A 27,865-nucleotide genomic window follows, 5' to 3' on the forward strand; every position below is an offset into this window, starting at 1 on the left:
TGGCTGCAGTTTANAANAAACCTGGTCANGATTTGATNGATCACTATACGTATGTTTTTATGGGAGATGGCTGTGTGATGGAAGGTATCTCNAANGAAGCATGTTCATTGGCTGGACATCTAAAACTTGGAAAATTAATTGCTATTTANGACGANAANAATATTTCTATNGATGGAAAGACAGATGTTGCTTTTTCGGAAGATGTTGGNAAAAGATANGAAGCACTTGGATGGCACGTAGTCACGGTNGAAAATGGGAATTTNGACTTGCAAGCTATTTCGGATGCAATTCAGAAAGCAAAACAAGTTCANGACAAGCCTTCTCTTATTCGTTTGAAGACCATTATTGGATATGGCTCACCAAACAAGGCNAATACAGGNGAGGTACATGGAGCAGCTCTTGGAGCGGAGGAAGTAAAGTTAACAAGAGACAGCTTATCGTGGCCATTNAAGGAATTNGAAGTTCCNGAGGAAGCTCTTCGTCATTATCGNAAACACAGTAAGTTGTTTATTATTTCGCCTTTTTTTTTATAACTGTAAAAATGACTAGTNGAATCCGGACAAAAAATNGAGCGAGAGTGGCAAGCNAAATGGGAGGCATANAAGAAAGCTTTTCCCGAATTGGCTTCACAATTNGAGAGGACAGTACTTCANAAGAAACTTCCAGANAATTGGGAAAGTGTCTTAATTTCTGCAGCNGAAAGAGGAGGNGATATGGCTACTCGTCAAGCATCACAAGCAATGTTGAACGCGTTAGCTCCAATTATGCCAGAACTTGTGGGTGGTTCTGCAGATTTAGCTCCATCTTGTTTAACTATGATGAAAAATGTGCCTTCTTTTCAGCACAACTGNAGAGAAGGGCGTTATTTCCATTTTGGAGTTCGCGAACATGCAATGGGTGCAATATCCAATGGCTTATATCATCACAACACTGGTTTCCGTCCCTTTGCAGCAACCTTCTTTATTTTTACAGACTATATGCGTGCATCTATTCGGTTATCCGCTTTGTCNAGAGCCGGAGTTATTTACATTATGACGCANGATTCTGTTGCATTAGGNGAAGATGGACCAACTCATCAGCCTATNGAGCACTTGGCATCCTTNAGAGCTATGCCAAATGTTCATATGCTGAGACCAGCAGATGTTACAGAAACTGCAGCAGCTTATATTGCTGCTCTAAAGTCAACATCGACTCCATCTATACTGGCGTTATCAAGGCAGAAGCTACCCAAACTAAAGAATTCATCTATAGAAGGATGTCTAAAGGGTGCATATATATTATCNGANAACACTCGATCAGGTGGATATCCGGATTTTATATTAACTGCGAGTGGTTCGGAAGTACATCTTGTAGAGAATGCAGCAGAAAAATTGCGTCAAGAAGGCAAGTCTATTCGAGTTGTTTCTTTTCCTTGTTGGGAGCTCTTCGAACAGCAGAGNAGAGAGTACCAAGAGTCTGTCTTTCCTTCCAACGTTGGAAAAGATCGTCGTCTTGTTTGNGAGGCTGGTTCAAGTTTCGGTTGGGAAAGGTTGGCTGGAATATAAAGTGGATATACATATATATATTGAATCTAATGGTTGTTTATTTAGGTATGTGGGTCATATGGTNAGCATCGACCAGTTTGGATTATCAGGCAAAGGGAACGATATCTTGAAACACTTTGGTATTACGGTNGAAAATGTCGTGAAGCAGGTAAAGGCGGTTTTATAATTAATTCGTCAAAACTCCTTAGCACCGTGCTTTTATAACTTCCTATCATGCATTCTTCGCTATAATAAAGTCAGGTGGTTTGTTTCGCTGATCGTTTTCGTGCCAGTGCACTTTCTTTGTCGGTACATTGTCTGTAGAGACATCTTGTGGTTACCTTTGAACGCCTATTGAGTTGTTTTAAGACGGTTAACAACCACATGCTGATGTTTTGAATAAAAAGAATTTAGACGTTTGAAGGATATTGCATTGTTTTTTAGAAACTTAAGTTGGGATGACAACCACCCACCCAAAGAGCCTCACTTCGATTGGACTTTGAAACATATCAAGAATTTTATCATATACCGGCAAAGTAGTTATTCAGCTGCAATTCCACATTTATTATTGTTCATTCAAACATGCCGAGCACTTTCACAATTATCTTCTAAAGAAAGAGACTTCATTTTTCTTTCTTTTAACATGTCCTCACGAAAAATCTACAATACATGAAACTCTAACTGATTCTACAAGTTGAGATCATTAGCTTTAGAAATGTGATAAATATTTATTAGAAACAATCGAATATTTGACTTCATTCTCATAAGCAATCTCAAATAGGGACTACAATTAAATAAACTTGAAGTTTGCAACGCATTTTAGAATATACAATTTCGATCAAAGCTGGTATTTTAGAATCGCGTGTATAGTAATGAATAATTCCAGTTTAAAAGCAAAATCTTGTCAACAACCACCAAAAATTAGGATCGAAGAACCATCAAAACGAACTTCGCAAAATTAATAGCAGCAGCGTTCTGAGGATCGCGGGATGGAAGATGTTAGTCCTGAGGGATTTGTTCCGTTAAGTCAGAGAAAAGTAGGCTATTTTGTTGCTCTTCGCCACGAAATCTGACACACTGGTTCAAGATTCTTCTAGGAAAAGACTGTGATATCGAATCCAAACAAGTAAGTGAAACTGCACAAACGAGGACAGCTGCATTAAACAGTAAAGTAAGTCGTGCGCTGAAGAGTTCATATATTGCTTATTTCAAACAAGTGTTGGTCTACCGCTTTTAGTCCGTTGCAGCAGCTTCTGTACATTTTTTTTGTTTCGTGGCTAGTTGGTATGTTTCCACTAAGTTGGTCGGATCGAACTGGTGTAACTTTCATAAGGGAGCAACCCAAGTTTGTTTGGTATAGTTATGCTCGCAACCGCAATATATATGCAGCTACAGTCTTTGATTAATGTTCAAAAGTCTTTTTTGCCGTTTCAAGAATATTCGAATACCTTGCCTTTGAACACTTGCAAAGTATCCTGTCTACTTGTAATTTTGCCCTTTTTGGCTGAAAGTAGTTTAGTTTGTATTCGTTCTTTGCAATATGATTGGAAATTTTGTGCTGTATCACAGAGTCAAGGCTTTTGGTTTGTTTGATTTTTTCGAAGGCCAATCAGTTAAGTATTTTGTACTGTTCGGATTCCGTTCAATCCGTACTAAAAGTGTTCCAGTCCTATGCTATTCACGGTACTAACTTTGCAAGCCGGGAAGAAATTATACGTGTTATTTGGTGGTAGTTTAGTCCTCATTGGTCACCGAGAATATTCTACCTGAATTACCGTGATGAGATACAAGTAGCAGTTTAGTAATGTTGTTAGTAGTCTTACCAAGTATTCCTGAAAGTAAAGAGTTTAATTTCAAACGTTTTTTACAACCATTTCATTGTATTGTAAGCACTTTACCAACATTTTGGAAAGTTCTCAATGTTGATAGTTGAAAGACTAACAGTTTCAGTAATATATATATATATATATGTATTGCGAAGTCACAGACGATGCAGACTTGAAGTCGAAAAACCCACATAAATGGTTAAAATGTCGCAATCCATTTTATATGCTAAGGAGATTTCCGCAAAATTATTCTTTTGTTATTAACAAATTGCGTCAGAGGCAAAGCTAAAGCTTAAGAAATTTTTAGCGGAGAATAGTGTAACAGTAAATATTCATGGCACCTATTTCTAGTAACCACGGATTTCTTGCCAGATTGTATGACGAAATCAATAAATACTGGGCTGTAGTCCATTATAGACATATTTTGACGTATAACAAAGGTATTCTACCGTGCTGTCCAATGGACTGTTGAGAATTTTGTCGCTTCGAATGATTGATTCAACCAATGGCTTCGCTTTTTGCTTCCACAGAAGGAAATGGCGAATCGATTGGACTGCGTTTAAGCCAATTTTCTGTGTACTCAGGAAGATGTTCCATGAAAAGCATACCCCTAAGCTCCCATAGTTTAAAAACAAACAGAGATATAGAATCAAAGGCTTCACTAAACAAGGTATCAACGGAAGGTTCTTTGACGAAGCAGCCATTAAGGCTTATCATAGCAGATTCTTGACGAGTAAGAGAACCTTATAATGATAGCTGAGGAATGGATACTCGTTCAGCCTTAAGAGGAATCTGGAATCAGGCCAACTTTTGTAAAATAATCAAAAATGAAGTTTTCTTTTCTTCAAATGAAAGGGGTATACTGCAGCAACGTTCGCGTGAACACACTAGAGCACCTGGACAGTGTACAGAGAAAAATGTTTGTAATATGCACACAGGGGGAGCAGACATTGAAATTCAGGAGGCTATGTCGTCCGATATTTCCATGAGAGAAGGTATTGTGCCTCAGCTTCGTCGTTCCCTTTCGCTTCCAACTTTCGATATGAACACAAGTTCTTTAAAATCTGTACATTGCTTTCAGAAAGAAAGCTTCCTTTATCAACGTTGTGTGAGAAGGAAAGAAGGTTCTGAAAGCTTTCATATTGAGTTTTTAAATGTTTATCTCAAGGATGAAGCAGTAGTGATAAATCCTGCTTGTTTGGCAAGAAAGGAAACCAAGTTGACGCGTGGCAACTCTTTGAGGCCTTCAACAGAGGATAAATTGAACTTTCTATCCTGTGGGTTATATTCATGCGGAGATAATGTAATGAGTGATAAAATGATGACCAGTGTTCTCACCTGTTCGCAACAATCACAGAAGAGAGTGACGCTCTATTTGCTGGATTGGGATGATACTTTCTTTCCTTCTACAGCCTTGGCATCTTTTGAGTCATTTTCATGTTTGCCAAAAGAGCTAAAAATCTGTTTGAGAAAATTAGAGTGTACGATAATGATGCTTTTGGAAGCATTGAATAGTACTGGCTTTGTTGCTATTGTTACTAATGCGAACGCCGATTGGGTTGAATTTAGTTGTCGCCATTTCATGCCGAAGTAAGTATTATTCAGTTTTCAGAGTGTTGCTGAAAGTATATATTGTGAATCATTAGACTATTGCTACGCCTAGAAGACCTTGGAATACTTATTTTAAGTGCTAGAACCTTATTCGGCAGCGACTCAATGTCTCCAATTTCCAGTTGTCCTTCAGATTGGAAAGCTGCGGCTTTTTTAAAACTGATGATATATTTCTTTTCTTCAACTGCTACCGAAAATAGTGAAATTTTGAAGCTTAACAAGCACAGCATTTCAGGTAATTGTAGAATGACAGGCTTGAATCAACAGGCAGAAAGTAGAAGAAGCAAACCACCTATTTATAGTCTTTTAAGAACATCCCGTTTATCTACTCATGCAGTTTGGTTTAAGGCTATGCATGCTTTAGACTGTATCCATCAAACGGAAAAGAAAAGAAACGAAAACGAACTTGAACAATCGATGTTGAATCACTCGAATTGGAAGTTTGAGAAAGCTGTTTTGCTAGACAGCAACTCATTCGTTTGCCATCATATCATAGCGATGGGTGATTCTTGTTTCGAACAAAATGCTATGAATACTCTACGAGAACAATATCGGCAAGCGCATTTCAAATTTATTCATTTTGTTTCCGAGCCATCTATTATGGCGTTGTTCCTCGAGTTAAAGTCTGTCTATTTCTCGTTGCACGAAATTAGTAGTTTTGCAGGTAACTTAGAAATAAGATTGAATGTGGCGCAATAGGATTGTGGGTACTTTTCGGTTTCTTCCTTACTAATTTGTGTAAAATATCGAATAATTTTAAGGGTCTAGTTGATAGTTGTGCTCATAGTTTGTGAATTTTGCTATAAGTTTTTTAAATTGAATATACTTTGTCTGAGGCAATTTATTGCGGCTAGTCCAATAGAATTTCGCGTTTGTTATTTCGATATAAATCCAAATATTGAGTTTTGAGACAAGTACATTCTCTTAAGAGATTTTGCCCTTCCAAATCTCAAATGAAATTATTTCAATTTGACACGTTGCCTTGTAACAGCTTTGTTGGGACTTTTTGGACATAATGGCTCCAGTTACACCCTTGTTTGGCGCGTCGCCAAAGACTACCAATAGAGAAGTTGAACACTGGATGAACAACTTGAATGAGGTACAAAGCGTTATCAATTCGGTGGAGCCAAAGCTTACCGCTACGGGGGGAAAGTGGAAAGGTAAGAGGAACAAACGAAACGTTGTTCTTTTAGTTGACGTCTTTAGCCGTGGCACAACACGTAAAGGAGGTTTCTGACGAACTGAGTCAAATTTTCAACAAGGAGGACCCTCACTTTGACGTCATTATTGCTGGAGTAAACTCTGGTAGGAAGTTTGAAAATGCCCAAGCGGAAGTTTCGAAGGTATTCGCCACGGTTTCTGTTGAAAATACAAATCTAAACAACATATGTAGAGCGACATGGTCAGAGAAAGGGCGTTGATGAGGCTAAAGAAATATCGTGATGAAATAGAAGTCCTTAGACGAGAGTACAAAGAAAGAGAGAAAGTTAGAGAGCGCTATGATCACTATCGAGTTAAGTTAGATAACTTGGAGAAAAAGGGTAAAGATCAACCAAGAATCGAACGCAACCAGCAGAAGCTGAAAGACGCAGAGGATGCTTATCACGCAGTTACTGCAGAGTTGATACAGAAAATGGAAACCAGCTGGAAAAAACACGTAGAAATTTTTGCCGAAGCATCTATTGCATTATGGCACACACAAATGCTTATGATTGATGAGTTTTCCAAATCTTCCGAGGAGATACGTTCATATGTTCAAGATTATCTCAGCAATCTGAAGACAAACAGCGGGAATTATACTGGTGATAGGACGTCTTCAACTGTTGAGGAGGGTGCCGACCTGTCGAAGAGTGGAGGCAGTGAAGAAGGGAAGTTTACACGTCCATTTCATGATTCGAAGCATACAACAGAAAACTCAGATAGTTCGTCTCCAACTTTAGAAGTGAACGGAAAGCAAGGCTCCTCATCAGACGTCTATCGATCGATGAGAAGTACACAAGCCTGAGCTACTTGTGTTTGTTGTTCGTGTGATTGTTTGAATGTTATGAATGGCACTTTGTGTCATTTGAAATTGGTTTGCATAAACTTTCTTGTTATCATCATCCAATAAGATTTCTATTGCAGTGGGCTTTTGCTTTGGTCAAAATCATCTATTTTGGCATACATTTATCCCCTTTTGTGTCCTTTATAACTTATTCACTACTTTACCATAATAGCATTCCCAACAATTGTTAGAAAAAAACTTGCTTTGGTGGTTTGGTGCAACGCGTATTCAGTTTCGAATCCAAACGAGAACCGTCAACTGTTTCATTATCTTCGACATTCAATTCTATTCTGGTCTCTTCACACCCATAAGCACGGGGTGTTAACTTGATAACTACATGAAGTGGCACTTCTAAATTGGGACATTCGTCTTGACGCTTTCCAATAAGAAAGCCATATATAGCTCTAACCAAAAAATACAAATATTTCAAAAAATCAACAGAAAACGGAATGAGACAAACCTTATCACTGCATTATGGCTCACAATTAGCATAGGCTCTCTCATACGTTCCACTTCTAGCATTACAGGCTCCAACCTTTGAATAACATCTACGTAACTTTCTCCTCCAGGATAACGGAAATGTAATTTATCTTTTAACCGAGCTTCATAAAGCTTGGGAAACTGTTGTTTCACTTCTTCTAAAGTCTTGCCTTCACAAACACCAGCATTTATTTCATTCAAGGCTCGCCAACAAACATTATGAGTAGGAATAAACTGGACAGTATGACGAGACCGTCGAAGTTGCGACGTCCATATTAAAGGAAGTTCCTTTCCTTGAGCAGTGAATTCTTCATGAATATATTGCGCTAATTTTATAGCAAAACGCTTTCCCTTCTCTGTTAGATCAGGATCTCCTCCTAATCTTTCTTCAGCGTTGTATTCTGACTCTCCATGTCGAGTCAAATATATACTTCTTGACAAAGTGTGCATATTCATCAAATAGGAAACAAGTTTGCCTTGTAAATATCCCGTTAACTGATGCAACATAATTGTTCTTCCTACATTGATAATTTTAATATAAGATACCATTTCATCATCATCAATAGTCTCATTCGCTCTTTCATAGTTGGCAATTCTTGCTTGAAAATCTTCCACTGCTCTTTCAGGATCCATGTTTTGATAGTCAGGCATACGTAACTTGGTTTCCATGATGTTATGTTCAATTATGCTCTTATCTTCACAAACGCTTTCCAAAAACAACACTCGAATACTCTCTGTTTCTAAACGCTCCTTTACATATTTTCGTCTTTCCTTGGTGCTGTTGGTGGCATCGTAAATACCGACCTGTCCATGCTGGTGTTTTAACCATAGTATCAAGTCATCCAAGCACTTGATAGCCAATTCCCAACGTGCACGTCTTCCCTCTTGATTACTAGGGTCAAAGAACTCAGCAGGTTGGCTTGCTCCCAAAATTTCTCTCCGATAGTTTCCAACATTAAACACCCTCGTTGCTCTACCTACCCAATTCAAGTACCTAGCAATATACCGAGCAATGTGAGTCTTGCCTCGAGCAGGCAAACCAACCATGACAATAGCCAGCTTCTTCATGGGAAAAGATTTAGACTCTGACTCTTCTTCAGAACTACTATCTTCTTCCGTATTATTGGAAGAAAGTGGCATAGATACGAAAGCTGCTACATCATTATAACTAACCGCACGTTTCATTTCCTTCACAATTTCTAATCTCATCAAAATATTCTCGTTTCTGCTGTTCCATCGTCCCAAACTGAAATGTCTGTGCAAATGGCTTCGGAAAACTTGACAAGTTTTATCTCCGAACAATGCCCAGCGCTTTACTCTTGGACTCCAGAAGCTTGGATGGCAGTATTGTTTCCTTTTTTAGGACTTGTTGTCGCTTGCTTTGCTCGACAATTTTTGGAAAGGCCACTTGGAATACATTTTTCAGTTTTGGTCCTTCTCAGTGGTTGTCTGGTTGGCGTTGCTGGATGTTTCGTGCATATGGCTGAATTGAGTGCAAGTCTGTCGCTTTGGGTTGACGTACAGCCTCCCAATCTGTTATTATATGTCTTGTTACCGCCAATTGTTTTTGACTCGGCCATCAACATCGACTGGTTCATTTTCAGAAAACAGATTTTCAATGTATTCCTTCTTGCTTTTATTCTTGTATTAGCCTTTACCTTTTGTACTGCTGCTATAGTGATTTACATACTCCGGGTAGAATGGCCGTTCACAGCAGGTGCCATGTTCGGTGCTATTTTATCTGCAACAGACCCCATTGCCATCATTGCTCTTCTAAAGAGTTCAGGTGCTTCACCTTCTGTTATTACTCTCTTAGATGGAGAGTCATTGTTCAATGATGGTTCTGCTTATACTCTTTTCTATGCGTTTTTGATATCCTTGAGGAAAGGTTATCACGAGAATCCCGGGAAGATTGTCCTTCTTATTTTGAAAGAGTCCTTAGGTGCCATTGGTTTGGGTCTCTTGTTTGGATATTCTACTGTATTTTTCTTGCATCATGTTTGGAGTGCAAAAGTGGAAATAGGATTGTAAGTAGAGTGAGATATATGAAAGTTATTATTTTTATATTTTGTATCTAGTTCTGTTGCTATATCGTATTTGGCTTTTTATGTCGCTCAAGGTCCTGCTGGAGTTTCCGGTCTTATTTGTTTGGTAGTCACCGGACTCATTATCGCAGCAGATCGATTGTCAGGCTTTAGTCCATTAGCTCGAGACGCCTTGACTCATTTTTGGAATATTATTTCTTTCATTGCCAATGCAGTCGTTTTCTTCTATGCTGGTTTTATTGCAACAATATCCATCATATTGTTTTGGAACGATGGTTTAAGTCTGAAGGATCTATTCTACATTCCTATACTATATTTGTTGTTATCTCTTCTAAGATACTGTCTGTTATTTCTTTGTAGTCCTATTCTTAGACACACGGTTTCCAATTTTTCATGGGGAGAGATATTCCTTGTTGGTCATAGTGCGTTAAGAGGTCCAATCTCTCTAATTCTTTCACAAATAGTCTTTCATGAGGGCGGTGTGCTAAAGGATAATCGAAATGATTATATAGTGGCCAGAGTTGTGATATGGACTTCAGGTTTTGCAATACTCACCTTACTGATCAATGGAACGACTATTCATTGGTTGACGAAACTCTTTTATGTTTCGAATGCTGCCAAAAAGACGATATTTGAGAGAGCAGAGCAACGATTGGAACGGATGATGAAGGACTCGCTCGAGCAATTGAAACAGTCGAGATGGTATGCTGGGACTGATTGGGTATTTGTGGAGACATTACTTGACAGTAGTATCTCACCACAAAGTAAAAAATTCCGAAAAGTACTTAAACAACTTGCAAGTCACAGTAGTGATGATTCCATTTCATGGGACAATTACTCATTGAAAAGCAACAAGCCAAAGCCGTTAAGAAGTAGTTTACCAGGAACAGATCGTACTCGTTCCTTTGCTCTTGATGAAAATTCAGTTCCTAATGAAGAAATGGATGAACCACCACCGGAGCAGACATTGCTTGTAACTGATGGTCTTCATAGTCAGTTGCATACCGTTCAAGTCGAGACTGATTTGTCCAGTGAACAAGTGAACAGAGAAGTCATGATGGAGTACAGAAAGAGAGCCTTACAAGGAATGCGACATTATTTGCAAAAACAATACATAAGAGGTATTGTATTTCCCGAGGTTTATCGAGAGTTAGAATCAGGATTGGATGAAGCTTTGTGTTACCCATATCGACGAATGGATATATTTGATAAAGCAGAAGAAACAGAGTGGGGTAGTTCTTTGATAGATCGCTTCATCGTCAAGCGTGTGGCTTCTTGGCTTTGGTTTCGTTGGTTGGCTAGCAGAATACTCTATGGGTATGTATCCTTTTGTTTCCTTATGGGAATGGTACTTTACTTCGTATTATTTTTCATATAGGCGACATCGGCTAGGTACCAACTTTGCAGCTTCCCTTTGGTCCTCAATAACTTATGTTCGAAGTACTTTAAGTCTTCCAGAACTTATTGTTAGAGAGTTGAGAGCAGAGCGACTGAAATGTTTGCTATATTTAAGAGGAATAGAGTTGTCCTATCCACAAGTGCTTGGAGTTGTACAAACTCGGAACGCTGCTGCAATCCTTTTAACTATACGCGATCATACCATTCATGAACTATTTAGTAGTGGAGAAATAGATGGTCAAGAATACAAGTTATTGCAGAGAGACAACAATGATCGTCGCAAGTTGGTTCACGAAGCACCACTTTTCTTTCAGTTACCAAAGACTATTCAGGTAAGCAGGTTTGTGTTGCTTTTTTTTCAAATTGAGATTGTTCGCTCGTAGATTTTAAATTCAAATCCCATATTCAGTTATCTTATGGAACAAAATAAGTTCAAATCTCTTGTTTTAGACCGAGGCTATCGTCGAGTATGTGACAAAGGTGAACTTTTGCTGAAATACAGAGAGCTTTCAGATGGTTTATATGTTCTTATTCGAGGAAGAGTCCATTTAGAATCCTCTGAGCATGCTTCGAGTCTTCCAATACATAGACTGAGCTTATTGGAAACAGAATCCTTAAACAGTATGTTTTGTCCACCCGGTTCTGTCTTTGGACTGGAGAGTTGTGTGTTTCGGTTGCCTATGAAGAACTCAGTGATTGTAGACTCCGAAGTTGCGCATGTATTTTTCTTACCCTGGTCTTCGCTTCATAGTATTTTCAAGTTTCAACCTCTAGCAGCGTTACATGTTTATCGAATGGCTGTAGTTGAGTGGTTGAAACAAACCGTGCCGGATGCTGATACTATCGTATCGTTTTTGGATGAAGGAAGAAATTCCACTTCAACAAGTTCGTTTTCCGCTTCACTGCTGGCGAGAAGCAAAGATTTGCAATTCGCCAGCATGAGTGAGGCGAATCAACCGAATTCCGATACTTGCTCGAATCCGTTGGACTCTTGTGATGCTAGTAGTGGCACTGCGGAGAGTCCAATGAACTCTTCTAGTCAAGTTTATGGTACAAGTATAGAAGATAGAGTGGGTCCATCATCTGATGTACCCAACAACTTTGATCTATGCTCTGGAAATACTCTTATCCGAGAAAATGTATGCTGCTATTCAACCCATCATACAATTGAAGATATTGCTAGACTTATTCTTTCGAAAATCACCAACAGTCAACTATGTTATTGGAACATAGGAGAATATGATATTTCGGGAGATGGTGGTCTCGTTGGAGTTCTTGTTGAAGGAAGTTTACAAGTTTCTTCACGTCCAATAACGAAAGAAAATTATGATTTCAACCGTTTTACAGCTCCTTGTATGTTTTTACTTGAAGCTAGTCATAGGATTGTTATCGTTGAAAGAGCTACCTTTCTCCAGATTGTATAGATAGACGCATTTTTGGATTTGACTCTTTATTTTATTTATTTCTTGCAGTTATACCCACGTTACTTATATATGAGGCAGTAAGCTCCTTGGTTTCTCTACGTCGTTATTCTTTCTGTCAAGAATTTGAGTTCTCCATACACAAGGTCTTGCTTGAGCTGAACTGAATAAAGTCGATAACTGTAGCAGATTAAGATACCACTGCGTAAGTACTTGTATATCAGTGAAGCAGACTCAATCTCAAACGTGAGAGATATCTTTGTAGCAACGTCCAACGAAGCTTCTCATCAGCAATCTCTTTCAGTCCATGGTATGATGATTTTTTGCAGCTCAGTTGTTACGGCTTCACTAATATTATATCAAACTAATGTAGGGCTGACCAGCCTAGAAACTTTGAGGGTGGTTTCCAACATAATCCCGAAAGCATGTCATTCTCATTCGCCTGTTTGAAATGCTTCAATAGCGTTTTAATAGCGTGCAGAATCCTGAACTGATGGCTGCTTTCTCAACTGTTCTTTGACTTTGGACGCCGTACGTTGCATACTGTCATCGAATACTTTCATTTTTGGATACCACTTGGGAGGCTTCGTATCCACATTCTTATAGTGTACCAACCGAACTTCCTTTTCAGGATCGGTATATATACACTTTCTGCCAACGGAAGGAACGTGAACCCACATATAGTATACTTTAGTAGGCCGTGTTATGGTCTTCGGACGAGTAGTCGTAGCATTCTCCTGTCTATAAGTTGCTTGTTCGATAACCAAGGATTCAGGATTATACTTTTGAGAAGAAGCCATTCCAAAAAATACATTATGCACACATAAACCACCGATATCTTCTTTTGATTCCATGGATGTTAAATAATTTACAAAGTTCTTTAAAGAAATATTTCCCATTGGCTGCAAGAATTCATCAACGTCCATAAACACGAGCCAATCATGTAAGTGTCGAAATCGCCACAAGCAATCATTGATCTGTACACTTTGCATTCTTGAAAAAGGAAGTCGATTTGGAGACAGAAAAGGCCATTTGATGGGTAGTACGACGTCTTGCTCGAAGTAGTTTCGAAAGCGGATGAGAGAGTCATCGTCAACTTCATTCAAATAGACATAAATTCGTTCGATTCCCAGAAGCCTGTGATAAGCAATCCATTCATCGATGAATTGATTTTTGTCCTGTAAGAGTAAACAAGCGCCAACTTTCCTTTTAGAAAGTTGGTTTCCCGGAACGAAGTAATTCGCTTGAACTGACGAACAGGCATAAAGGAATGGACTAACATTATTTCCGGTTTCATCAGCTAGAAAACAAATGGTCTATATAGACTTCATTTTACAAAGGACATTTGACTTACTGAAACGTAATTTGACTGAAAATTTTCTTTCAAAGCTTTTTCTCGCCAACTTGGGGACAGGGCATAGCAGAATCAATGCCAAATTGTAACGCTCCCTGACAGGCTCCTTAATTTTTGTCACTTCTTTAGTATCAAACTCACAAAACAGAGGCCCTAAACCAACAACTTCGGAAAAATTTGTTGCTAGAAACTCTTTTAAAATGAAGGAAACGGAAATGTATTCTTATGCATTACCTGCCATAGTAAAGAATAGTCCTACTGAAATGTTTTTCTCAAAGTCCTCTACAACCACAGCGTCGAAAAGAGGTGGAAACGAGCCAACCTTCAAACCATGTATTGGAAATCGGTCTGGTGAGCACATTTCAGAAATATTACTCCCACGAGTAAGAGGTCCTAATAAGCCATCTCTATTTTCAGGATAGGACACTCTAACTTGCATTATATTTATGGTCAAAAAAAGCCCTAGTGTAACAAAACTGAGTTTCCACAACAGCATATGTGACTTGGTTTTTTTGGAAACTGTCATTCCTGTAAAATTTCCCGCCAAAGGTTCCTTTAATCATTTGAGTTGGGACGTTCGCCGGCTCATGTCATTCTGTTCAACAAAGGATATCGGACTCACGTTGACTTTTAAGCCGATTGCTTTTCAATATACATATACTTATTATCGTTATAACTTATGATGTGTTATTATGAGTTGATAAATAAAGTGGGTTTACATATTTATTAAATAATAGAAGTCAATGAGTCGAAAAACGAATTTTCATATCAGAAAAGTGGAATATGTACCAGAGTAGGAGACAGTCAAAGACATATAAAATTATTCTGTGAGATAGCCAAGTTATGGTAGGTCAAGATGACAACGTTAAAATTGGTTATCATAGAAAGATTCAGAAAATTTCACCCTTTAGGGTCTACTTCAAAGGGTTTGGGAGTTTTTACTATATTTATTCAAATTTTCTACACACCAAGGATTTTCGAGCCACAGAAATAATGAAAAGAAAGCGAAACAATTGTCACTTTAAAACTTTGAGTAGAGAAAAATCTTTGTTTCTATTAGAAGCCAGCCCTTGAAACATTTGGGTTGAGAAAAATTCTCGAGGCCCAGCGATTGCCATTTGAATTTTCAAAACTCGAGACCGTTTCCTGGGCTCTTCAATATATTCTATGCAAGGCGAAGAAGAGTTTTCTTCTTATTTTACTACCTCGAGTCCACTACAAATGATCTTAGGAAAAATAGATAAGTCTAAAATTTCTATGATGCGAATACCTTTGCGAATTCTTGCCTTCTCTCCTTTCAGAGTTTCCTTGTTAAGATACGTGAAGGAGCAGTTTTCATCAAAGCATTGGACAAGAAACCGTTCGAAGCTGTTTGTATTTGGTGGAGTTATTATAGTAGCCTTCATAGTAGCGCAAAGAAGAAAAATTCACAGAGCTCTAACTGTCTCTTCTAACTTGACTCTTGTTCGGAGTGCAGCACAGCTAACCAGCGATTCAACAAAGATATTGAGAGACGAGGTTTCTCAAAAGTCTATTTCTATCTATAGATATGTCATTTCTTTAGTGTGCAACTTACTTAACAAATTTCATGGCGCTATCAAAATTTCCGATGACCAACAAAGGCAAAGTGATATAAGCTCCATAAAAAGTTTAGTAAGAACGAGAACAGAGAAGTTGCTGCAATTTTTTCGAATCATTCAAGGCAAACCGCCTGCCGGACTGAATCTTGAGGAAACAGTTTATAACCAAGTAGAAGCAATATGTGACTTGCTAGAGGTCCTATTGATGCAAAGAGACGAGCCGTATAATCAGTTCAATCATGCGCATAACTTGAAAGCTTCTCCTGTTGGTCATTCTAGGATAGGACAGCAAGACAAAGTCTTGGAACCTCTTGAATCCAACGACTACAACATCCACGTAGATAAAGAAAACAGTCCTTGCAATGCCTATGAAAAATTGAACAATGCAATATCTTTAACAGAACGACTGACAAGAGACCTGGCAACTTTTCGAAAATCGAAAGAACAGAGTTGAAGTAATTTCAAGTAAGTTTGTGTTTTCCATTGATAAAATGCATGTTAAGATATTTCAACTTTACGATTCGATTGTTTTCCTCTGAGATTCCATCATTGATTTACTTTCTCACAAAGAGTAAAACAAAACACGCAAATGCAAACAATTACACAGCACATTAACGACCATACAAACCAACAACTTGAGTCTGTCCTAAAGTATGGCCCGTCATCATAGCTTCTATCTTTCTTTTATCTAACTGCTCATTAGCATCTAGACTCTTATCCAATGCATATAACTTGAAGAAATATCTAGAAACGCTAAGAAACACGTACAATTCTTTTCTAGCAAGAAAACTTACCTATGAACTCCGACTGGAGGAGCTGGACCTCCGTATGAAGTTCTTTTGAAGTCATTCAAGGCTTCTTTTGCTCCTTGTGGCCAAGAAGCAGAGCCAGGTTTTGAACCTTCTTCGAGCTTTTTACAATTTGGAGAAATATTATATACTATCCAGTGTACATAAGTGAATTTAGGAGCCTTTGGATCTGGTGCATCTGGATCGTCATTGATCAAGACAAGACTTTTGGTTCCAGCCTGTGATATACAATAAGAAAATGAAAGCTTCTCATACTTTTACGTACTGGAATTCCAGACCACTCCAATGGCGGGGAGATGTTTTCACCATCTGCAGTATATTTCTTTGGCATCTTCTGGTTACTTCCAAAGGCTGGAGACCAGATAGTGAACGAAGAAGTCATATTGAAATAATTTCTACGACAAAACCTATGTAGTGTCTTTTGGTTCTTACACAGGCCAAGGCTTCGCTTGTAACGGTTGCAACAAAAGGGCTTCAAAGTTTGTTTGGAGAAAAGACAGACTTTGGAGAAACTTATAAACAACTCACAATTTCTCCGAGATGAAATTGCTTCTAAAACCATAAGAAAAAGAATGGCATTTACTAAAAGTGCCAAAATGGAGGAAACTTTAACTTTTTACAAAACCTTTGATTAGTTGCAAGTATTCCTCTACTTCGAAGGTCTAAATTAGAACCAGTTGGGTGAAGTACTGTTCCACCAGCCTCTTCTACAATAAGTGAACCTGCAGCAATATCCCAAATATGGGGACCATATTCCTACAACGACAAAGTTGGACAAAGCCAATAAAAGGGCAAACCTACATACGTAGTACACATCAAATCTACCTGCTGCCACATAACAGAGATCGAGGGCTGCTGAACCTGTTGCCCTAATACCCTGAATTTTGTCGTCCAAAATATTCTTCAAATTTTCTACAATCATACTGCACTTCACAGAGCTCCTATCACTTCCAAATTCTGTGCAAACAATGGCTTCCTAGATTCTTTCATCAATTTCTTCTTGTGAACAACTCTGAAACGATACAAACATTCCAGTTATCTATATCTGAGACTCTAATAGGAGTATCCTCAAGAAACGCTCCTCCACCACGTATAGCTGTAAACAGTTCCTCTTCGAGAGGATTATAGACAATACCCAAGACAACCTGTCCTCTCTCGGAGTATGCTAGTGAAATGGCAACGTTTGGGATTCCGTGCACAAAGTTTGCTGTTCCATCAATAGGATCCAATATCCTATTATTTACTATCACCATAAAATATTACTTGTTTCAAATATTATGTTCTTACCAACAAGAATCTTGATCGAACCTTTCCAAGTTACTCGCTGACTCCTCCCCAATGAAGGCCTCATTCGGGAACTTGGAAAGAATTTCTTTTCTTAAAAATGTTTCTAGTTCGATATCAGTATTGGTTACCGGGTCTGTCTCAGTTTTTTTTCTATATATGACACCTTCCTTTCGTAACGAAAAGGCGCCCCGGAGAATGGTCCCTGCCTATTTGAAATGTTACAGTTGACCATAAAAACAAGTGTTATGCAATAACCTGTCTTATGAGGGGTAAAGCAAAACATAAACGCTGTTTCAAGTTGTCCATTTTGGTCAAACTACAGACAGCCAAAGACCAAAACGATGCTTCTTTCTTGAAAACTATTTCTAATTTTGAAATCCAATCAATGGAATCTTGACACGTGGTCCATCTTAGCTACTTATTTACGTCTCTCTCTCTCTCTTTATTGAGTTTCATCAAGGTTCCGATAGAAGAAGCAATCATCTGATAAGCACGATGATTCTTCTCCCCCTTCCCTACCTCGAACATTATTCTACTTGTTTTAATAGCTCAAAGACACAGTCCAAACACGAATAGAATTATCTGTATAACCCGCATACAACGTGGAACCATCAGCACTCCACGCTAGACAAGTACATGCAGGCACTTGAGCCTTCTTGGAGACTTCTTCCTCATATAATAGTTCTGCAACAATATTCTTCTTTTCCAAATCCCAGATTTTGATGGCCGTGTTTGTAGCAGCACAGAGCCAATATCTCACAGGTGAGAAGCACAAAGCGTTGATGATATCATTAGCATTAAGAGAATATAAATGCTTTCCTTCCTGTAGTTCCCACAACATGGCAACTCCATCCTTTCCTCCGGAAGCACAGAGAGAACCGTCCGGAGACACGGAAACGGTATTCAAATATCCCGTATGTGAAGCCAAATTACTGCGAATTTTGCAGTTGGATAAATTCCAAACTTTTACCATTTTATCCCAACCGCAAGAAACAATCAAAGGAGTGGCAGTTGAAGGAGAAAAGCGCACACAAGAAACCCAGTCAGAGTGACCATCTTCCGTCAGTGTATACTTACACTCTCCAATTGTATTCCAAAGTTTAATAGTTCTGTCTCTTGAGCCCGAAACTATTTGTCGATTATCTGCTGAGAATGCAACCGACAAAACATCCTTTGTGTGATCCACAAAACGCCTAGTGCTCACTCCTTGTGTCAAGTCCCATAGACGTAAAGTATGATCCCACGAAGATGAAAGAGCAAACTGTCCGTCACTAGAAAGCACAATGTCTGATATAAAGTGGGAATGCCCCGTCAAAGATTTGCGTGGAACACCAAAGGCACCTTCTTCTCTCGTGATCTGCCAAATCATGATTTTCCGATCTCTGGAACATGAAACTATAAAGTCACTATTATCTAAAGGCGTACAAATAGAAGTAACCCAGTTTCCATGACCCTTTAAAGCACCGCGATAAACCAATGTTTCAGCCATGATCCTTCCCAAACCACGCCGACGCAGTCTCTAATCAATCTTTTCTAGAATGGGAAATGATAGGCGATGATTAATAACAAATGTCTGAACTCAGATTATAAAATATGAAATGCACTACTTCTACAAAGAATTTTCAATAGTTTAGGCTCTATTTCATAATTTCGGTTTTATGTTTGGAAATTAGCATTGTTGAAGAAAGCACATCATAGTCGATTCCATTATAATTTGTTGAATTGTCATTGGTAGTGGTTGATATGAATTCGAATATCCGAGTTTCGGTGAAGATGCCAAAGTATATGCAAGATAACTCATTGTCGTTTTCAAAAGGGTTCGAAAACGTTTCTCCTTTTGACAGAAATAACCAAGGAAACCAAGACTCAAGCTCCCGAGAAAACAGTAGTGTTACAGGCTCGCGCCAAGATGGTGAGTCGTAATATTGTAGTATTTGGTAAACTCAAGTTTGTCCTGTTAGAAAATACAGTAGAGGATACTCCTAGATATAAACATAACCATAGACTTGGTATTGCTTGTCCCGCTTGTTCTGCTTCTAAACATGGCAAGCTACCCTCCGACTTTTTTCAAAGAGCTGCTGCAAAAGAAGAAGAGGTTTGAGAGAGAGAGTTCCCTTTGCCTTTTGATATATTCTAAGCTATAATTAGTCGCTTAATAGGCTATTTTGTATTCTGAGAAACATCTTGGACGACCCAGACTCTGAACTTTTTAAGGCGCCTTCACAAGAACGACAGGTGAGTAGTTGAAGTATAGAGAAATTGTCGCTGGACTCTTGATAGGTTCAAAAACGTCCTATTGACCTTACAACACTTCGGGAAAACCTTCATCAAGGCAAATATCGTCTTAGGCACGATATGTTTATTAAGGACCTTAGACAGGTGTGTGTGAGTTGCTCTAGACTGAAACAGCTTGGAAACTTTTCCTGGTTAGTTGTTTAGACAGACTTTAGTATATTACGATGCAGACAGTAGATTGGGACGTGCAGCAAGGAAGTTCCTTCATGTCATTGAGGAGGGACTAGAACCGGAATCGAATCGGACGGATACGGACATCATTCTTCATGCGGGAGACAGAGTTGATGCACTTGGCTCCGACAATCAATGGCACTCAGCAACAGTTGTCCAAGTTCAAGGGTAAGGTCATTGAGTTTGTCAATGCAGTTTTACGTATGTTTTCGACGTAGTTCAAAGTACTATATTCACTTTGATGGTTCCTCAATGGGAGTGGATGAACAAATTGACATTCGTTCAAGTAGAGTGGCACCATTCGATAGCTATGCGAGACAGAAAGTTCCCTATAGAGAGCCTCCAGAAAGAATATTGAATAATCAGAAACTCATGAATGAAAGACAAGAAAGAAACATTGCTTCGCCTAGTTATAGTTCCCCTGAGAACTCGCTTTACTCTTTAAAGAGAAAAAAACCTTTGCAAGTTTCTTCTTCTTTGATTGCTCGTTCAACATCTCGTGGAAGGCCTTCTGCAGTGTTCTTCACTTTGCAGCTAAAACCTCCGGTGTCTCCTAGTGTTTCAGAAATTGGCAAAAGCTTATTTCATAATGATACTAAGGATGACATCTCAATAGAAATACAAAATGATGCTTGTTTTGAAGATGATGAACTGACTGTTGAGAGGCTTATTTCGAGAAGGTTTCGTGGAGAAACCAGGACTATTGAATACTTGGTCAAGTGGAAGGTATTTAAGAATATTCCAGAGAAGTTATCTTTTGGTAACACTCTATGTTAGAATTACGACATCGAAGACAGTTCATGGGAGCCGCGAGAAACTCTCTTAGCAATAGCTCCATCTTTAGTAGCCGATTTCGATATACGTCATCCTGAAATTCCACTAGTCGCTCAGAAGAAGACCGGAAACACAACTAGTAAACAGGAAGTTGTGTTGTCGTCTGCGAAGAACGATGAGGTAGGGTTTTCTACGTTGTACTTTTTGAAAATAATTTTTGTCTTGAAGGAGGAAGAATCTTCGACAGCTTCAGTCAGCCATATAGAAAATGAAGCGACTTCCGGAAAAGTACAAGAACGATCAGAAGAAGCACTCGCGAAGGCTCAGTCTTTCTCCTCTGTTGGTAAACCTGTGAGTTGTTCCTTCTTTTAGCAAGATAGAATTATTCACCTCCTTTTCAGGCAATATCAGGTTCTCAGATACGGAAAACATCTACACTGTCAAATGATCCTGTTTATATTATTCCGCATGGTTTTGGAACGGTAGCCAAACAAGTTTGATGAAATAAAAACTGCTCTATTATCATCGGAACCAAAAAGTCCTCCTATAGGAAATTGACCAAATTGGTGTCTTCAACGAAATAGTCTTATCGGTTGTTGAGAGGACTTTCATGTCTCCCTTATTCTCTTCGGTTGACTTGCTTTTACCTCCAGGGTCCCCCGATGAAGAACTATCGCATTTAGTTACCCATTCGGAAACTACAAAAGCAGATTCGCCCCGAAAGAGAAGCCAAAAACGACACAAGTCCAGCAAGGCCTTGCCAGAATCAGGTCCCAATTCAGGCCCCACTACAGTTACTTTAGAAGAAAAAGAAAGCAAAGATGAAGCTTCCACGTTTTTTTCCGAAGAACAAGCTTCCTTACACGCCGAATCGCAAGCGCGGTATTTTAGTGAGTCCAACGTAGTATGTTCCAACTGCGGTTTGGCAGGACACTTTTCCGTTTTTTGTCCGGAAGAAGTAGTTGGAAGAAGATGCTTTCTTTGCGGTGGAGAAGGTCATTTAGCAAGAAACTGTTCGGAGGAATTATGTCACAACTGTTTGCGACCTGGACATAAACGAAAGAACTGTACGCTTCCTCGAAGGGATTGGAGACGCGAAGAAAAGCATGCTTATCCTAAATATGAAGACCTTAAAAATGTGAAGAAGTTAAAGTGCTATATTTGTGGAAAGACAGGTCACCTCGATTGCAGCTTTGAAAAGATGAAATTTTGCAAAAGTATCAGCTGTTACAACTGTGGTCAAAGCGGGCATAGTGGTGGTTCATGTCGCAGACCTAGAGCCGACGAATATTTGTCTATATCTAATAGACTTGTAAGAACATATTCTAGGCCTAATAGGAAGAAGAGGCCATATGACATGAAAGAAGACGCAATTGTCTTCACAGAACAAGTTGAAAGAGCATTAAAGGAACGACATTTTATTAGAAGGATGTCTACACCTTCTTCTTTTGAGTCAATTCATCGTGAAAGTAATAAACTGGCCAAACAAAGACGATTGAGCAATATACATAGTTGAAGATAAATTTCTTTGTGGACAGTTGGGGTTTTTTCCTTCGTTTTGCGGTATATATTTTCCTCTATGACTCTAGATACATTGGTCTCTTTTACGAAATAGACAACAAGTTGAGCTGATTAGGGAGTGATGAAGTGGAGCTTATAATGAGCGTAATTCCATTTGTTTTTGTTTTATCATTTGAGATTTTTTTTCAACAACACGAATAAAATAAATATGGACGAATAATACTGTCAAATGAGAGAAAGCCTGAAGCAGATTTGATCAAAGGCGCGCATCCCTGGTTGCATTCTTTACGATTCTATCAACTGCGCGCCACTTCCATTAGAAAGCGCAATGAAGCCAAACAAGTTTTTCATTACGCTTTCTATCATTTACTGTTTATTTTCAACGTTGCTTTTACCTGTGTCGTCAAATATTTCTGAGGAATACAAATTCGGGTCGGTAGATAAGCGGGTGAGTTTATTTGAATACCTCTTGACGGTGTCCATTGAATTTAAGACTAGAGACTGGAAAATATGACCAACGAAGGTTTTCCTGTAAATCAAACAGATATACCAGCACCTGTACTGAATAATACTATGCCTTCTTTATCTCCAGTAAAAGAAACTCCTAATCCAACCGACAATTCCAGTTTGGAGACCACACAGGAAGAGCCTGACAAGGGAGATGATAATACTTCAGTTCAAAGTGATCAGTCGGAACCTGTAGAGTCAGCCACAAGTAAGGCAACGATATTGTCAATATTTTATATTGTTTAACACCATTCTATAGGCAAATTTTCCTTCTGGAGTTATTTGATTCTCATTATCGGAGTGCTTTTACCTCCTCTTTTCGTCTACTTTGGTGTTCGGGAATATCAGAGAAACAATTTGAATCACAGACGTCATTATCCATTCGTGAACACTAGAATATCCGATATAGAGGTTTCCGATGAGACAAAGGATAGTCTAGCTCATTCATAGTTTTACTTTATACGGAGCTGTTCAAAACGGTATGATCATTCTATGAATGCAGAAAAAATATTGCGCTTTCTAGTAAAGTTTCAAACGCTTTTCTGCTCAAATTTGTATTCATATAATTTGTACATTTGTCCAAAAGTTTGCCTCTAGTCTTGGAGGGTCCTGGTATATTAGCGATGGATGTCCAGTTTGAAAAGATTTGTGTACATTCGGCTCCCTGATATGGCACAGCATTCCGAAAATCTTGTTCTTGATATCTTAAATATTTCATTCCCAGATATGTGGCCATTATATAGAAACCGTTGTTCATTGCCATCTTGTAGGGAAAGACCTCTATGACGACACTTTGTGATGGCAGAAGCAGCATATTTGTACTAAATTTGAAGTGTTTTGGATAAAAATGAGGTTAAAATTCTATTAACGAAGAAAATACTCGACTTACAGATCTGCACCATGACTTGAGAAAAATATATTGGAATGAAAGACCACTTTCGCGTGATCCAACCAAGTTCCTTTTGAGAAATCGACAATGGAAGCCGTCACCTTCTTTGACTGACTCCAAGAAACCAACTGTTCTACATTTAAAAGTTGTCTCCTTCCAGTCCTCCTCACAAATAGAACATGGGGTTGCCTTCTTTTGGTATTTTCAAGACTAAAGTCATAATTCTTCAATAGAACTTTTTTCAAATATTCAGAGTAACGCTGAAGCAACAACGACTCTTCCGTATTTTTCTCCAAGGTCGTGTTAAGACTAGCTCCCCATTGAATGTTGTGAGAACCAGGACCTGGAGGAATCAATAGAAATTCCCGCAAACAAACTGTATCTTCATGCAAGATGATCTCCAGAGAAAAGATAGTCCGAAGTCTATCTAAAGTTTGTAGAATCTGGTTTCTATTGGGGCAACATTTCTTTTTTGATGATCGTCGTACGAACAAGATCCTCTTTACAGATAAGTTTTTAGACTTGAGTTGTTCCAGAGTACTCCAGATACGCAATGCTCCAAAAATATGAAGATGTGCAACATTTCCGTTGAAATAAAAAGGATCTACGGGTAGAATCCAAGTAAGTCCTAGTAAATAGTTATTTCGACAAACTTTTCTTTCTGTCTCTATCCATTCATTGTCCAAAATATGCATAGGGGGGCCATCAGTATTTGCTAGAACCATCAAGTCGTCTGTGATATTCAATTTTACCAGTGCAATGTCTCCTTTTTGTGTGCCAATGCGAAGAAAAGTTGTATGCTTACGACAGTTTGAAAACGCAACAATCTCCTCATTAGAAGAAGCCATGTACAATGCATTGCAGCGCTGGAAGTACTCAGCCAGATTTTTTGAAAAGTTTCCAAGGATTGGTGAAAAGTACTTTTCTTTCATAATATTCTGTTTAGAAAGTGGGCAAGAGAGCCATATAAGGAAAATTCCTACTGCTATGAACAAACTTGACTTATAGCTTCGAGTTTGCTTCCGCATTTGACAAGGAATGAGAAACTATCTAAAAAAATCGAGTCTCTGTCGACAAATAACAGAATCATAAGCGCGCCTAGCCTTGCATTTTTCTTTCAGCCCATTTGAGGATGGACAAATACATTCAACTGCTTTAGTCCATTTAAGTTCACAATGTCACGCAATCAAAAAGAGCTCTTTAAAAGGAAGTTGCAGAGTCCAAAAGTTTGAGTTGAAATCCTGGAGATACATATATTCTGATGGCTGTTTACAGCTACCGTCTTGATATCTAAAGATTCCAAATATGCACTTAAACGCAGTCAGTTATTCATTGACCGGTACCTCAGGACAACTTAACAGCACTCGATGCTCAAATAACATAAAGGAAAAAAGAAAAATTTTCAAAAACCAGATTTTTCATCATCTAGTTCACTTCCTCAGTCACTGTTCCCACTAGCAAACTCAATAATAGCTTTCTTAGCTGGAAGAAAACCCCCCAGTAAACTCATTCCTAGACCACGGATAAACGAAACTGAACCAGAGTTGAACGAAAAAATAGACTCCAAACTATGTAAAGATGATAGCATCAGTAAATTCTTTGGCAGTCTCTTCCTCTGATACTGCAGAAGAAGCGATAATTCACCAAGATCTCTTCCAGTCATCCATGCATTCTCGAAAATCTCAAGAAGACAACGAGCATCTGCAAATCCAAGGTTAACCCCCTGACCAGCAAGAGGATGAACTGAGTGTGCTGCGTCACCAATAAGAACTAAACGTTCTTTTACATATTCAGTAGCATGTCCCAGAGTTAGAGGAAAGCTTGCTGGACCACTCAATATTTCAGAAATGGCTGGTGGATATTCTTCCGAGTTGGGAACTTTAAGACTAATAGCATTGGTTGTACCCAAAAACGCATTGTTCAGCTCTTCGACTAACTCTTCTTTTGTTGCCAAGGACAGAATACTGGCCTCAACTTCTGTTGTTGACCAAACAACGTTGGAAATATTAAAACCTGCCATAGGTAGTAATGCAATAGGGCCAGTAGACAAAAATCTTTGCCATGCCGTCCGATGTAGTTTTTCTGTACGTACAGAAACAACGACAGCTCGTTGTTGATAATAATGCGAATACCGTGGTATGTTTGCAGACTTCCTGGTAGGAGAGTTGGAACCATCTGCAGCAACAACAACACGACCGTGCAGTTCATTTCCGTCTTTCAAAGTAAGAACAGGCCACTCAGTAAGACCACTATGAGACGAGGACCACTGAATAGTATCTACTTGTGAATCAAAAAAATCTATCTTGTCCTGAGTCGACACTGTTTGTCTTTGAATTCTTCTGTAGCAAGCCTTCAATAAGTCTTCATTAGCAACAACGGATCCTAGAGATTCCATGCCAACTTCTGAAGAATGAAACACTATTGATGAACCACTTCGCGAATCCCACACCTTCATCCTCGCAAACGAGGCAACCTCCTTTGAGTCCAATAATTCCCATATCTTCAGCTTCTTGAGCCATCGCTGGGAAGCAGGGTTGATAGTCGAGGTCCTCAAAGGGAACGATCTCTCTTTCTGTTCAGAACCGTTTGAAAGAAACGTTTGCAAGTGAGGTTCTACTAGGGCAACCTTACAAGGTGACTGTGACTGACAAACACCAGCACATAGTGCAGCGCCTACGAGTCCACCTCCAACAATAATAATGTCATAGTTTTTGCTCCCGACAGCTGAACATAACTTCCTCTGTTGCCAAAGCTGAATGGCTCGTCTTGACAAGAAAGTCATTTGGGCAAACTATCTTTTGTCATTAGATTCCTTCTTTTTTCTCTGAAGCATTTTTTGCTGTTTTCGTTCACGTCTTCATCAGTACACTGAGTCGTCACTAGAATAATGTTTCATACGTTGCGCTCTAGGAGAACTTCTACAAGTGCCACATCAAGCACATTAAAAGAAAAGTTGATAGAAAATGAAGCATCCAAACCAGGTGTCTCGTCAAAGAGAGTCCCTTATGTTGTCTTCTTTATTGCCTTGTGTACTGTTCTTTTCTGCATTGGATTCTTATTTGGCTCCCATAAAATCAAATTCAAGAGTGATTCTCAGAATAAAGAAGCTTCTGCTGTAACGGAACAAGCTACTTGGAGTTCAACAGTGTGGGAAGAGGAGAGTCAACTGGAAGAGCAGCTACCAACAAAGACATCGGCAAGGACAAAGGATAATTGGAAAAACTCTTTACTATTTGACTCCAGTCCCGTATATCAAGGTATCTTATATTCCTTTAGCTGTACGAGACAACACTTTTCTAAATGTTTGAACAAGGGCGTCCTTGGGATGATATAGCACATGAAGTTGCAATTGCTGTGAAAACAGGCAAAGCAGTATCAAAAGAAAGGATACCAAAACACAATGAAACCTGGTGGAAAAGAATTCCAAACTTATTGTTGATATCTGATGTAAAGGAAGATGAAATGAACTCTGTTGGCTTGAAAGAAATGTACGAGTTGCTGCCTAGAAACTTTAGTAAGCTACTGGGGTTGGAACAACTAGAGACAGCAGAAAAAGAAGTTGAAAAGCAACCTGCCTTCTTTGGAGAGATGACGGAAGGATTTGTGTAAGCTGGTTGAAACAAGCGTTTTACTATATCTAACAGTTTCCAACTAGGCTGGATAGTAAGAAGAATCTTCCAGGTTTTCTAGCACTATATAAACATTTTCCGAATAAGAAATGGTATATCATGTTGGACGATGACACATTTGTTTTTTTGGATAATCTCGCACTCACTTTGCAGATGGATCATTTTCGTCTTTTGGCTGAAGAACAACCTTTTTATTTGGGAAATCCTTTCACAGTAAGTGACTGCGATAAATATGGAGAATTCTTTGATGAGGAAGGCAAACCTAACCCATCATTTGCTCACGGAGGTTCTGGAATCGTTCTTTCAAAAGCTGCAATGGAAAAGATAATCCCTCATATTCCATGGTGTATAGAACGTTGGGATGTTTGTAAAGAAGGAGATGCTCGAGTTGGTCTTTGTTTGCTCTCTTTTCAAGTTCTCTTAACAGAATTACAGCCCTTCTTTTATCACGAAACGCCGAGCAAATACTTTGAAGAGTATGCATCTTTAACAGGCAATCGACAAGGAAGACCAGAGGCTCTCCCTGTAACGTTCCATCATATCAAGGGTTCTCTAGTGGATGAAATGCTTCAATTAGAGAAGGAAGCTATCACAAGACAATGGTTGGTAACCTATGCGGACCTCGCGAAAGCATTTGCTCCTGGAGACTTTGAATTTGCTTAAGACTTATATTAAACATCTCATTTGGATAAGGAGCTTAA

General features: G+C 38.9%; 17 protein-coding genes across 17 annotated transcripts; 10 read left to right on the plus strand and 7 right to left on the minus strand.

Moving 5' to 3' along the window:
• On the plus strand, positions 1–1,942 carry Gasu_55180 (transketolase; the record flags this gene model as incomplete). Its single annotated transcript, XM_005703294.2, has 3 exons — positions 1–498; positions 550–1,528; positions 1,590–1,942. Coding segments are annotated over 3 exons (1,598 nt in total), but the record flags the coding sequence as incomplete, so codon positions are not given.
• A 518-nt stretch (positions 1,943–2,460) lies between these two features.
• Positions 2,461–3,381, plus strand: Gasu_55190 (uncharacterized protein). Its single transcript, XM_005703295.1, has 6 exons — positions 2,461–2,560; positions 2,611–2,694; positions 2,741–2,807; positions 2,857–2,993; positions 3,043–3,135; positions 3,191–3,381. The coding sequence occupies exons 1-6, from the start codon at positions 2,513–2,515 to the stop codon at positions 3,254–3,256; spliced, it is 495 nt and encodes a 164-aa protein (XP_005703352.1). The 5' UTR covers positions 2,461–2,512; the 3' UTR covers positions 3,257–3,381.
• A 719-nt stretch (positions 3,382–4,100) lies between these two features.
• On the plus strand, positions 4,101–5,800 carry Gasu_55200 (uncharacterized protein). Its single transcript, XM_005703296.1, has 2 exons — positions 4,101–4,939; positions 4,996–5,800. The coding sequence occupies exons 1-2, from the start codon at positions 4,113–4,115 to the stop codon at positions 5,657–5,659; spliced, it is 1,491 nt and encodes a 496-aa protein (XP_005703353.1). The 5' UTR covers positions 4,101–4,112; the 3' UTR covers positions 5,660–5,800.
• Positions 5,801–5,910: 110 nt separating this feature from the next.
• On the plus strand, positions 5,911–7,101 carry Gasu_55210 (uncharacterized protein). Its single transcript, XM_005703297.1, has 3 exons — positions 5,911–6,120; positions 6,167–6,303; positions 6,354–7,101. The coding sequence occupies exons 1-3, from the start codon at positions 5,976–5,978 to the stop codon at positions 6,963–6,965; spliced, it is 894 nt and encodes a 297-aa protein (XP_005703354.1). The 5' UTR covers positions 5,911–5,975; the 3' UTR covers positions 6,966–7,101.
• A 9-nt stretch (positions 7,102–7,110) lies between these two features.
• Positions 7,111–8,710, minus strand: Gasu_55220 (bifunctional 6-phosphofructo-2-kinase / fructose-2,6-bisphosphatase). Its single transcript, XM_005703298.1, has 2 exons — positions 7,465–8,710; positions 7,111–7,408 (listed from the first exon to the last, which is right to left on the minus strand). The coding sequence occupies exons 1-2, from the start codon at positions 8,667–8,669 to the stop codon at positions 7,192–7,194; spliced, it is 1,422 nt and encodes a 473-aa protein (XP_005703355.1). The 5' UTR covers positions 8,670–8,710; the 3' UTR covers positions 7,111–7,191.
• A 20-nt stretch (positions 8,711–8,730) lies between these two features.
• Positions 8,731–12,671, plus strand: Gasu_55230 (monovalent cation:H+ antiporter-1, CPA1 family). Its single transcript, XM_005703299.1, has 4 exons — positions 8,731–9,511; positions 9,563–10,846; positions 10,908–11,259; positions 11,311–12,671. Exons 1-4 carry the CDS (start codon positions 8,748–8,750, stop codon positions 12,349–12,351), a joined length of 3,441 nt encoding a protein of 1,146 aa, XP_005703356.1. The 5' UTR covers positions 8,731–8,747; the 3' UTR covers positions 12,352–12,671.
• Positions 12,672–12,705: 34 nt separating this feature from the next.
• Gasu_55240 (uncharacterized protein) lies at positions 12,706–14,160 on the minus strand. The gene is made up of 3 exons (XM_005703300.1): positions 13,937–14,160; positions 13,703–13,885; positions 12,706–13,648 (listed from the first exon to the last, which is right to left on the minus strand). Exons 1-3 carry the CDS (start codon positions 14,139–14,141, stop codon positions 12,816–12,818), a joined length of 1,221 nt encoding a protein of 406 aa, XP_005703357.1. The 5' UTR covers positions 14,142–14,160; the 3' UTR covers positions 12,706–12,815.
• Positions 14,161–14,780: 620 nt separating this feature from the next.
• Gasu_55250 (uncharacterized protein) lies at positions 14,781–15,801 on the plus strand. The gene has a single exon (XM_005703301.1). It carries the CDS (start codon positions 14,870–14,872, stop codon positions 15,734–15,736), a length of 867 nt encoding a protein of 288 aa, XP_005703358.1. The 5' UTR covers positions 14,781–14,869; the 3' UTR covers positions 15,737–15,801.
• Positions 15,802–15,805: 4 nt separating this feature from the next.
• Positions 15,806–16,510, minus strand: Gasu_55260 (phosphatidylethanolamine-binding family protein). The gene is made up of 3 exons (XM_005703302.1): positions 16,357–16,510; positions 16,077–16,309; positions 15,806–16,026 (listed from the first exon to the last, which is right to left on the minus strand). The coding sequence occupies exons 1-3, from the start codon at positions 16,471–16,473 to the stop codon at positions 15,894–15,896; spliced, it is 483 nt and encodes a 160-aa protein (XP_005703359.1). The 5' UTR covers positions 16,474–16,510; the 3' UTR covers positions 15,806–15,893.
• A 5-nt stretch (positions 16,511–16,515) lies between these two features.
• Gasu_55270 (myo-inositol-1(or 4)-monophosphatase) lies at positions 16,516–17,770 on the minus strand. The gene is made up of 5 exons (XM_005703303.1): positions 17,634–17,770; positions 17,379–17,584; positions 17,120–17,324; positions 16,897–17,067; positions 16,516–16,847 (listed from the first exon to the last, which is right to left on the minus strand). The coding sequence occupies exons 1-5, from the start codon at positions 17,682–17,684 to the stop codon at positions 16,674–16,676; spliced, it is 807 nt and encodes a 268-aa protein (XP_005703360.1). The 5' UTR covers positions 17,685–17,770; the 3' UTR covers positions 16,516–16,673.
• Positions 17,771–17,775: 5 nt separating this feature from the next.
• Positions 17,776–19,000, minus strand: Gasu_55280 (uncharacterized protein). The gene has a single exon (XM_005703304.1). The coding sequence runs from the start codon at positions 18,865–18,867 to the stop codon at positions 17,920–17,922; it is 948 nt and encodes a 315-aa protein (XP_005703361.1). The 5' UTR covers positions 18,868–19,000; the 3' UTR covers positions 17,776–17,919.
• Positions 19,001–19,040: 40 nt separating this feature from the next.
• Positions 19,041–21,142, plus strand: Gasu_55290 (uncharacterized protein). The gene is made up of 9 exons (XM_005703305.1): positions 19,041–19,290; positions 19,340–19,473; positions 19,527–19,613; positions 19,659–19,757; positions 19,810–20,012; positions 20,063–20,570; positions 20,622–20,798; positions 20,847–20,969; positions 21,020–21,142. Exons 1-9 carry the CDS (start codon positions 19,122–19,124, stop codon positions 21,116–21,118), a joined length of 1,599 nt encoding a protein of 532 aa, XP_005703362.1. The 5' UTR covers positions 19,041–19,121; the 3' UTR covers positions 21,119–21,142.
• An 18-nt stretch (positions 21,143–21,160) lies between these two features.
• Positions 21,161–22,356, plus strand: Gasu_55300 (cellular nucleic acid-binding protein). The gene has a single exon (XM_005703306.1). The coding sequence runs from the start codon at positions 21,229–21,231 to the stop codon at positions 22,132–22,134; it is 906 nt and encodes a 301-aa protein (XP_005703363.1). The 5' UTR covers positions 21,161–21,228; the 3' UTR covers positions 22,135–22,356.
• A 74-nt stretch (positions 22,357–22,430) lies between these two features.
• Positions 22,431–23,451, plus strand: Gasu_55310 (uncharacterized protein). Its single transcript, XM_005703307.1, has 3 exons — positions 22,431–22,587; positions 22,638–22,854; positions 22,906–23,451. Exons 1-3 carry the CDS (start codon positions 22,468–22,470, stop codon positions 23,094–23,096), a joined length of 528 nt encoding a protein of 175 aa, XP_005703364.1. The 5' UTR covers positions 22,431–22,467; the 3' UTR covers positions 23,097–23,451.
• Positions 23,452–23,495: 44 nt separating this feature from the next.
• Gasu_55320 (uncharacterized protein) lies at positions 23,496–24,660 on the minus strand. The gene has a single exon (XM_005703308.1). The coding sequence runs from the start codon at positions 24,561–24,563 to the stop codon at positions 23,532–23,534; it is 1,032 nt and encodes a 343-aa protein (XP_005703365.1). The 5' UTR covers positions 24,564–24,660; the 3' UTR covers positions 23,496–23,531.
• Positions 24,661–24,885: 225 nt separating this feature from the next.
• Gasu_55330 (ubiquinone biosynthesis monooxygenase Coq6) lies at positions 24,886–26,330 on the minus strand. The gene has a single exon (XM_005703309.1). The coding sequence runs from the start codon at positions 26,315–26,317 to the stop codon at positions 24,974–24,976; it is 1,344 nt and encodes a 447-aa protein (XP_005703366.1). The 5' UTR covers positions 26,318–26,330; the 3' UTR covers positions 24,886–24,973.
• Positions 26,331–26,400: 70 nt separating this feature from the next.
• Positions 26,401–27,855, plus strand: Gasu_55340 (uncharacterized protein). The gene is made up of 3 exons (XM_005703310.1): positions 26,401–26,792; positions 26,849–27,140; positions 27,191–27,855. The coding sequence occupies exons 1-3, from the start codon at positions 26,423–26,425 to the stop codon at positions 27,825–27,827; spliced, it is 1,299 nt and encodes a 432-aa protein (XP_005703367.1). The 5' UTR covers positions 26,401–26,422; the 3' UTR covers positions 27,828–27,855.
• The last annotated feature ends 10 nt before the right edge of the window (positions 27,856–27,865 follow it).

Source organism: Galdieria sulphuraria (genome assembly GCF_000341285.1).
Source record: "Galdieria sulphuraria unplaced genomic scaffold scaf_57, whole genome shotgun sequence".
In the NCBI taxonomy this organism is placed as follows: domain Eukaryota; phylum Rhodophyta; class Bangiophyceae; order Galdieriales; family Galdieriaceae; genus Galdieria; species Galdieria sulphuraria.